At 36.5% G+C, this 10,727-nt stretch overlaps 1 protein-coding gene across 1 annotated transcript; it reads left to right on the plus strand.

The window, feature by feature from the left end:
- The first annotated feature begins 730 nt into the window (after positions 1-730).
- On the plus strand, positions 731-9,401 carry Casp1 (caspase 1). The gene is made up of 10 exons (XM_021172833.2): positions 731-793; positions 1,331-1,597; positions 1,829-1,891; positions 4,432-4,544; positions 5,020-5,193; positions 5,584-5,818; positions 6,232-6,372; positions 8,156-8,265; positions 8,704-8,807; positions 9,296-9,401. The coding sequence occupies exons 1-9, from the start codon at positions 787-789 to the stop codon at positions 8,800-8,802; spliced, it is 1,209 nt and encodes a 402-aa protein (XP_021028492.1). The 5' UTR covers positions 731-786; the 3' UTR covers positions 8,803-8,807; positions 9,296-9,401.
- The last annotated feature ends 1,326 nt before the right edge of the window (positions 9,402-10,727 follow it).

Below are 10,727 nucleotides of genomic sequence, written 5' to 3' on the forward strand. Positions count from 1 at the left end.
TATTACCTTTAAGGTAAGAGCTGTGGGTTTTTGGGTTTTTTTGTTTTTTTGTTTTTTTTTTTTTTTAGGACATAAGCATCTTGATGTATCCTTATCGACGCTACTTATGCCCAGCAGGGACCCTTGCTAATTCAAGGGCATTCTCTGCCAGGGAAGCAAGTAGTTTGACAGTAGATGCACACCTCTGCTTCTGGTCCTCCGAGTCCAACCCTGCTGTCTGTCTAACTCTGCAACGGAACAGGAACAGTAACTTCAGCCTATCTCTACTGCCCTGCCTCATATGCTTTTTTTCCACTACTCATTACCTAATTCCAGCCCCTAACTACAACAGGCACTTCGTGCTAGCCCACAGGCTTACAAGCCAGAAAACAGTATATTGACTACAGTTCTTCTCTCTTTGTTCTCCCAGCTCCGATCCCAGAGTCTCAGGCCCAGCCCTGCAGCAGAAACACCTGTGGCAGCCTTCCCTGCCTACTTGTTCCTCTCCTGTGAATCCCACAGATCATCTACCTTCTCTTCCCGGACTTGTTGTCATAGCTCATTTCTTTCTTGGTGACTAAGACTCACTCCCTTCCTTTCCTGAGCTCCTCCAAGTGTTGAAGAAAAATCATTTCCATGGTTGACTCCTTATCAGAATTGAGCATTTAAACCTAAGTTTAATTAGGGAAAGAAACATGCGCACACAGGAATTGTGGTTATTTCTCAATCTGTATTCACGCCCTGTTGGAAAGGAACTAACTACATGCTTTCAGTTTCAGGAGCTCTGCGGTGTAGAGAAGAAACGCCATGGCTGGTGAGTTTTCTCTATTATTAAAAGGGCTCGTTTGGAGAATAAGTCATTTGGAAAGGGACTTGCTTTTCTGAAAGCCATCATTAGTTTCTGGAGTTATTTAGGTGAGCTGAATCTGGGCAAAGTGAAGACTATGTAGAAATCTGCACAGAAGATTCTCGAAGTCTTAATCTCTGGCCAGGGTCAGAAAGGACCTTTACTTGTATCCTGCCATTGTTGCCATCGTTTTTTGCAATCTTAGCTTGTAAGTGTCCCTAGTTGGACAGAGAGAACTGAATGAGTGACAGAGATGGTGGCAGATAAGAAAATGGTTTATGCTTCTTCAGTTATAACAGAAAGATATGTGCCTCATACTATAAGCTTTTGTGTAATGTTGAAGGACAAATGTGGAGCAGAGATAGAAAAAAAAAAAGACAGCAGGGAAACGCTGTATGTGAAAGGGACATTTTGCTGATTCACTCTGAAAGACAGTATGCTTTTTTACATGAAAGGAACATGCAACTGTTTTCTTGATTTGAGAATTCTTTGTGTCTTAAACAGACAAGATCCTGAGGGCAAAGAGGAAGCAATTTATCAACTCAGTGAGTATAGGGACAATAAATGGATTGCTGGATGAACTTTTAGAGAAGAGAGTGCTGAATCAGGAAGAAATGGATAAAATAAAACTTGCAAACGTTACTGCTATGGACAAGGCACGGGACCTATGTGATCATGTCTCTAAAAAAGGGCCCCAGGCAAGCCAAATCTTTATCACTTACATTTGTAATGAAGACTGCTACCTGGCAGGAATTATGGAGCTTCAATCAGGTAAGAGCCTGAATCTTGGATAACCAATGTCTAATTGATAAATTTCTTGTGTGGTTTGAAGACAACCCTCTCACCTTCAGCTCCAGACTCCCATTTTTGTGTCTGTGACTCTGTTGTGTGTCTCATGACTATTCCTATTCCTTCTGCCTTGTCTCCTGTAGCACACATTGGCCTCAATCTCACCAAGGATGACCTTGCTATGGTGAATTAATTTCTTCTGTCTCTCTTTAGCTCCATCAGCTGAAACTTTTGTTGCTACAGAAGATTCTAAAGGAGGACATCCTTCATCCTCAGGTACCCATACTGATAGAGGAATAATACTCGCTGGATCCTCATCTCTTTTGCATTATTATCTTCATTGGGCTGAAGCAAGTTTGAGGGTGCTATGAATAACTCACATTTTCGTCTTATTCTCTGTATATCTTGCTTGAGCAAGGTAGTTCTTGTGTATTTATACAAAACTTTCTGAGTCTGTGTCCAAGTCTTATCTCCCTAGTTAGGTACGAAACCTTACCATTCAAGTGTCTAGTGCACTTATTCCCATTTTTTTTCTGGACATTTTAGCTGAACAACCCCCAAAGATAAACTTGTCATTCTTCCCCATTCTACTTCTTAGCAGTTTTCTTAATCAATGCTGTCATCACTGGCAGTTGGTCAAATCTGAAACTCAAAAATGCAGCCTGACTACTTCTTCCTGCTTCTACCTTTCAGTCTGTGTCTAGGTTTTAGTGAATTCCTCTCTCAAGTTTTCTATCACCTTATCACACACCAATTACCAAAGTACATAGTAGCTGCCAACAATGAATCTCTATAGTTATCTATGCCTGCAATAATTTTCTTGTTCACTAGAAGAAAAATGGTTATCATATGCCAATTATATTCCAGACATTATACTATAGGGTGTTCAAGAATAATAAGTATGACAAGTTAGACTTCTTACTGAACTTAACTTGCATAAATAAATATTAAACAAATATTTATTTAAAACTATCCCTGAGTTAAACCTACCTACCAGCATTTCAGGCATAGTAACAATAATGCAAACTCTTATTAAGATAACGTTGAATGCTGTAAGAAAGTCAATATTCACATTTGTTCTTACATAGTAGAAGGCTGTTTCTTATTCATATGATTATAAGATTATAAAATAGTCATTGTTAATGAGCAAGGAGCTCTGTTCCATGCCAGACATCTTCCACACCTACAGCCAACAGTACTAACAGAACTATGTTCACAGTAAACCTGTAAGAGACATTGAAAAGAATGTGAGAAGATTATTTGTGGAAGACTTTGTAAGCTCAACTTAGATGTGTCACACACCAAACACATGTGTGGCTTCTATTGGCTACAGCTGATCACTCAGACAGGCTATGTTCTGGAATGATGATAACAATGACAGCTTGGTGGTGCAGGGTGGGGGCATCCTACAGATACTGAGTACAGATCTGAGAGTATACAATCAACTTTACTATTAAAAAGGCAAAAATAGGCTTCATTTCACACAACACAGAATTCCCAAAGAAAATATTTATGTCCTATTGAAGTGGTCTGCTCTGAATGGCTCCTCTGCATTATGGAAGCTGAGGCAGTCAGCACACACCACACCCCTTGTTAATTTATTTCTTAAGAAATAACTAAAACGGCATGTTACAAGAGCAGTTTTCCACCATAGTACTGAAGTAATTTCATCGAGAAGACAATTCTTTCTCCCCAGGTGAGAAATTCACGTGTTTAAAAGAAAATCATTTATACTACTGGCTCTATTAGTTGTGATTAGCCCATGTGTTTTCTCGGATATTTCATCTGATGTGATATTCCCATTTAACTGAATATTTTATTGTGTCATTTAAAAAAAAATCTCTAATGTAAAGAATGTTTGCTTAGTTTGTTGTTGCTTTAGACATATTTGTGCAGAAGCCAGACACATTTAATCAATTAATAAATATTTCCACATTGTCCAGTATACTAATTCTTAGTGTGTACTCTTTTCTACAATCAACCCATTTTTGTGACTTTGTTCAACAATTTATCTAAATGCCTTTTATAATTAGTTAAAATCTGCCCATTTTGATTGCTTAATTTCTGTTCTCCGGGTACCTTTGTCAATTATTCCTGTTTTGAAATATACCAAGTTTATATCAAATTATTTAGAAGTATATCACGTTGTTGAATGATATGAACTTGCAATCCAATAAAAGCCTCAGGAACTATTGGCATAAATCATTGTAAAATCACTTTTTTATAGATAGATGCAGTCAATATGAGTGATATAAATTCACAAAATTTGTATATTAACTTTAACACTTACCATTCTATTCTAGCTTGCTTTCCTTCTATTTCATGTATTCAGTATTGTTCCTTCTTTGGTTAATGTAAAAACACAATGGGGAGCGATACTGGGTCAGAGGATCATTTCTAAAAAGTACTTGATGCCTAATATTGTGTATAATTTTTTACAAATTAGGTAAACTTATTTTTAAATTATTACTGTAATCACATAAGAAATATTTTCTACCCACCCCCACCATGTAAAATTTTATCCTAGTCTCAAATAATTTCTAAAATAAATATTAAACATTTTAATACTCCTTCCTTTGTTTTTATCTAAATTATTTGTCAAAATATTAATCCCAAGGCAGATCCTCCATCACATCATTAGGGATCTCTCTGACTTGGAACATGTTCCATTTACTATGATCAGTAACTTGTTCTACAATGTGGTATTGAACCCACGGTTGCCCTCACCCAGCTTCACATGTAGCTAAGGCTGTAAGAGACTAGATTTGAGACCACTAGAGTTGAATGCACCCATGTGCATTTCTCTTCTCTTACAGAAACAAAGGAAGAACAGAACAAAGAAGGTGGCACACTTCCAGGACTGACTGGAAGCCTCAAGTTTTGCCCTTTAGAAAAAGCCCAGAAGTTATGGAAAGAAAATCCTTCAGAGGTGCTGTGCTCCAGAATCTAGGATGGAACAAGCTGAAGAACCCTGAGGCCATCCTGAAGGGTGGTGGTTCTGTGTCATAGCCAAGTTCACTTCAATGTCCCAAATTTAGAGATTAGGAACCTAAGTCAGATGTGGATCCACTGTTACTTCTACAGTCTATGAACCACCCCCCCCACACACACACACACAAACAAACAAATAAAAAACAGTTTGACAATTTAAATATCCTAGCTACAACCTCTTCATTTTTTAAAATTTCACTTTCAAATTAATGACAGATGCTGAGAGCCTACCTGGTGTTTTCTAGACTCCAATAGTTCTCATGAATTAAGATACAATTTCCTTCCTAGTGTTTATCTAACTTTAACAAGGTTGGTTTCTTGAAAGGACTAAGAGAAAGGAATTAGAAACTGTCATATGCACATAAAGTAGATAATGAATTAAGCAAGGCTGTTCATTCAATCTTTTCATACAGATTTATCCAATAATGAACACAACCACTCGTACACGTCTTGCCCTCATTATCTGCAACACAGAGTTTCAACATCTTTCTCAGAGGGTTGGAGCTCAAGTTGACCTCAGAGAAATGAAGTTGCTGCTGCAGGATCTGGGGTATACCGTGCAAGTGAAAGAAAATCTCACAGCTCTGGTAAAACTTCTCAAGATATAGAACGTGTCCATGTCTTTCTTCCCCTTAGAAAATGCTAGAAGAGATGTTACAGAAGCTAAAGACTGAAGCCTTGCTAGTTCTGTACTGGTGATATTCTGTGGTGACTAACCACATAATATGAGACATGCCTGTCAAATTCAAACATGGTTTAGCCAAAGTCTCATGTAGCATCCAATTGCAAAATGTTTCTATCAACTCAATAATCTCAGGATGACTTCCTATAGTTTTATATGAAAACTTGCTTTATATAAAATTGAAAATTAGAAATTTTAATTTCCATGTCACTGAATTTTGTGTATTTATTCAAGGACTCCTTTTACTGTCCTTAGAGAAGTCACAATGTAAAATCACTGGTCTTGTCTCTTATAGGAGATGGTGAAAGAGGTGAAAGAATTTGCTGCCCGCCCAGAGCACAAGACTTCTGACAGTACTTTCCTTGTATTCATGTCTCATGGTATCCAGGAGGGAATATGTGGGACCACATACTCTAATGAAGTTTCAGATATTTTAAAGGTTGACACAATCTTTCAGATGATGAACACTTTGAAGTGCCCAAGCTTGAAAGACAAGCCCAAGGTGATCATTATTCAGGCATGCCGGGGAGGTAAGTGCTGATGGTTTAAAATAACAGGGCATTCCCATTGAGATTTTATCATTTATAGATAGACAATACTGTTCAGTGTTTGGGGTTGATTCCTGAATATCAAACATCTATTTTACCACTCATATATCCTGTGAATTTTATTTCAAACTGGTAAATATTTGCTTCATTTTCCACTAAATAATATCTCACTGTTAATAATCAATACATTGATCTTTGGGTACTATTGGAAAAATTATTAAGGGAAAAAATTTTTTGAGACATGGCTTATAAAAATATTTTATACACATGTGTATATTCATATTATAAATAAAAGACAGACTAATATGTTTAGAAATAGAGTTTAAGAGAATTTCAAGACAGCAATAATTCCCTTGGAAATTGTTAGTAATATGACATCATCTTTGAATTTCAAGAGAAAAAAGGAGTGGTGTTGTTAAAAGATTCAGTAAGAGACTCTGAAGAGGAATTCTTAACGGATGCAATTTTTGAAGATGATGGCATTAAGAAGGCCCATATAGAGAAAGATTTTATTGCTTTCTGCTCTTCAACACCAGGTAGATGGTTTTTATACAGGTCACTTTTCTCTCTGTTACTGTTAGAAAGAAGGACTCTATACATTATGCATTACATAAGACTCCTTTTAATTTATATTTATTTTGTTTATTTAGAAGTTATTATTTTTATTAGATATTTTCTTTATTTACATTTCAAATGTTATCCCTTTTTCTGGTTTCCCCTCCCAAAACCCCCTATCCTCTCCCTCCTTCCCCTGCTTACCAACCCACCCACTCCTGCTTATTGGCCCTGGCATTCCCCTACACTGGAACATAGAGCTTTCACAGTACCAAGGGCCTCTCCTCCCACTGATGACCTATTAGGCCATCCTCTGGTACATATGCAGCTGGAGCCATGAGTCCGACCATGTGTACTTTGGTTGGTGGTTTAGTCTCTGGGAGCTCTGGAGGTACTGGTTGGTTCATATTGTTCCTCCTATGGGGCTGGAAACCCCTTCAACTCCTTCAGTCTTCTTTTATTTCCTGAATTTTCCATTTTTTGAGGCCTACATTCCTTTACTCAAATACATCCTTAAGGCCTCACATCTAATTAAATAGATTACAAATTATATTACTGAATATACACGTTTCAGATATAGCCTACACCTATATTGGGTAAACCATGCCTTGATAAAAATCACAATGGTTATTGATATATTCTCAGACCATAGAGCCTTACTGAACTATTGGCTACTAATAAATTCTGGCACATGGATAATCATCTGAAGAAATATACCAATTAGTAAGCCCATAAGAATCTGTTACATAGTTTATACTCGTGGTCACTCTGACATTCTTAATTATACTCAGTGAATCACTAAAAATACAACAGACATGCACACAGAAAAGAGACATATAAGGGAGAAGGGTTTGTTAATGAGTGTAAGGAATTTAAAGAGAGAACAAGTCATAAACATTTTACAAATGGAAGAAATTGTCAAAGAATAAATGTATTTAACTTAAAAATACCACACCAAAGCACCCACAGTTTTCTAGCTTAATAATGTAGCCAGCTTTATTATTAGATTTAACTGTTCCTTTAAATCATTTCCTTTTGTGTTGTACTATATATCGATCTCTAGATCTCCAGTTCTAGAGTCTTCTGAACTCTTGTCCACCAGCTGAATTCTGTCACCCTTTCTTTTGCCTTCTTCACTATTCATTATAAGTGAATCAGACTCTACTCTTCCACTACAAAACCTGTATAAACTCCAACCATATTAGGACTTTTCTGAAAATAACCTGTACTCTCAATGTGCAAAGTGCTTTCAGAAACACCTGCCTCTATTCTTTCCATTTATTTTCTTTATCTTACTCAGATATCTGTGGTGTGCCATCTATTCTTCAATTATCTCTTTTAGTAGACATAATTATCTTCATCTTATAGTTAAGAACATTGCATTTAAAAATGTACAATGAACTTCTATCACAGTCATTATATTGAATCCTAGAGTCACACACTCAGATTTTTATTCTCCCAAACTTAATCACATTATCTTCTGTAGTCAGCCTAACTTTCTATTAGATTTTTACCTTCTTGAAATCAGAAGATAAATGTATTTAATATCTGTATGATATGAATATGAATATCTGTATTTTTACAATAACCATCTTTAGTAAGAGGGAAAATATACTCATTGAATTTTGTATACACTGAAAAAAACTAGCAGGCAGAATATAGAATAGAGTATAGGCTCTATAATGTGTCCACCTAGAGTGGAAAGGCTAGATCTGTATCAAGGGTTAGGTCTATCCTAATATTTGGAATGTAATTTATTCTCAGATAATGTGTCTTGGAGACATCCTGTCCGGGGCTCACTTTTCATTGAGTCACTCATCAAACACATGAAAGAATATGCCTGGTCTTGTGACTTGGAGGACATTTTCAGAAAGGTGGGGTTCTATATGTTTTATCAATTCCACTTTATTGGTCTTTAGCTCTTCAAACTGCTTCTAATGGAAAAGTTCATATTGTCATTTTTATAAAAAGAATATTTATTTATTTATTTATTGGTTAGTCAACAATCCATACATGGTGTCAATGTTTGGTGTCAATCGGAAACCTTAAGAAATAATCATATATATTAATATATATCCTTACCTTGGTAGAATATGGAGCAGTATCTAATATCCCTGGGCCCATCATATTTATCAAATACAGAAAGAGAATTTAATAGTCTGGCAAATATTCTCATAACTTTTGTTTTTATAAATGCCATGAGTTATTGTTTCATTGTTTATTGTCATGCTAATCAATGCAGTCTTTGTCCATCTTGATTCGAGATCCTACTCTCTGAAAATTATGGCTATAAACCTTCCTTTTACTTCTAGGTTCGATTTTCATTCGAACAACCAGAATTTAGGCTACAGATGCCCACCGCTGATAGGGTGACCCTGACAAAACGTTTCTACCTCTTCCCGGGACATTAAACGAAGTATGCCATACCAATGCCTTTGTACACTTGTGTGTGTATATGTGTGTGTGTGTGTGGATTTGTGTGTGTGTGTGTGTGTGTGTGTGTGTGTGTGTGTGTGTGTGTGTGTGCAGTAGGGGGAGGTTGGATAAAGACCACTGAAGTCTAGTAAACAACTGATCCTGATCCGAGTTTCTACATTTGGTATAATATATAGAGAAAACAGGAACAGACTGAAGGAACTGAACTGCATGTTTTCAATTGTCTACAAAGGATTTTGATTTTTCTTAATATTCTCAGATTTTGTGGTAGGTCCTATCTCAGGTTGGCTGCTATGAGACAAAATTTTAAGAGGCCCATGCTCTATATGTCTATATTTTATCTTAGTAAGATAAACACTTACACATGCCTTGGGCTCCTCTCTGTTGTAAGTGTGTATACCAGCATTACAGTGTTGTGCACTGATCTCAGAAGAATGCTTATGTTTTTGTAATTTCTCTTTCTCATAGGAATCCAGTTCATTCTTATGTACCTATGCTGAGAATCGTGCCATTAAGAAGCCAATACTTCCTTAAATGATGCAATAAATATTAAAATAAAACAAAACAGAAAGGCTATCCTGTTTGTTGTTGCTGTTGCGACTTGATTTTCCTTTATTTGACTTGACTTTCAGAACACAAGAAGAGTAACTCATGTCTTCATTATTGTATTTATTTGTAAAAATTTTACACATGTGTAAAATGCATTCTGATTACTATAACCTCACACACTCTGTAGTACTCTTCTATTCCTACAATTATTCTCCTCTGTACAATTCCTATTCAAACACCTATATCTTTTTTTGTTTGTTTTTGAGACCCACTGAGTTTAACCAGAATTCACAGTGTAACCATGGAGTGTCCACTGGAGCCTGGTATATACCTTTGTGGAAATACAACTGAAGACTGTCTCTCTCCCAGAATCCCTCAGTAGCCAAAGCATCAGCAGAGTTCTTAGACTTGGTTCTTAAATGCAGAACTGGCTGAGTGCCATTATTTCTTTTATAATATCATTTGCTTGTCTTTTCCTACAGTCATATAGACACCACAGGTTTCTGAATTCCAAGAATTTAGTGCTCAGCAAAAGAAATGTATAAAATATAACTGGGAATATTATAGCCAAAATAATAAATGGAATCACAAAATGGAGTATTTACTTATTACTCTGGAAGCTTGGACCAGAACAAAGCAATTTCTATGTGTTATTATCCTTCATGGATAAAAAAAAATCATGGATCAAAGAATATTGACTTAGCCCATGAACCTTAAAATTTCACATTCTGATTGAGACTATAGAACAGTCAGTGCCACCAACAACCGGGGAACAAGATAAGTATGACACTGAGGAGATGGGCGATAGTGGCATTACTTTATCTATTCTCTCAGCAGTATTTGTTAACTGTAGGAGGAGCTGAAGAAGGACACTTCCACATGAGCCTTTCTAATCCTTCCTATTTAATCCAACGTTCCCCAAAGACTCAAAGTTGAACACACCACTGCATTTGTCTTTTCCCGTTTCTCTAACCATTCCCCTGACATACCTCTCTCCCCAGATCATGTGATCATGCATTCATTATATTGCAGGCTGCAGGTGCCCCTATGAATAGTCCTTGTTCAAGAGGCTACAAACCAGTAGTAGTAATCATCACTCTCAGCAGAAATTTCTCTTGCACAATTAATGAAATGCACCCCGGGTGGACAAAAGGATTGCTCAGAACTATGTCTAATAAAAAACTAAGTCTGTAGAAATATCTATAGAAAGGCTGTAGTTCCGTGAATTAGGAAACATTTGCTTAATTTTCCAGTAGAAATGAGTATGTTAAATTTCATTGACTTAGAACTGATGTGTTAGAAAGCAGATGTTGAGTTACTGAGAAGCCAGAGTAGAAAATAAGCAGCACTG

This window comes from Mus caroli, unplaced genomic scaffold, assembly GCF_978045245.1.
Source record: "Mus caroli unplaced genomic scaffold, Mus_caroli_1 scaffold_11, whole genome shotgun sequence".
Lineage (NCBI taxonomy): Eukaryota > Metazoa > Chordata > Mammalia > Rodentia > Muridae > Mus > Mus caroli.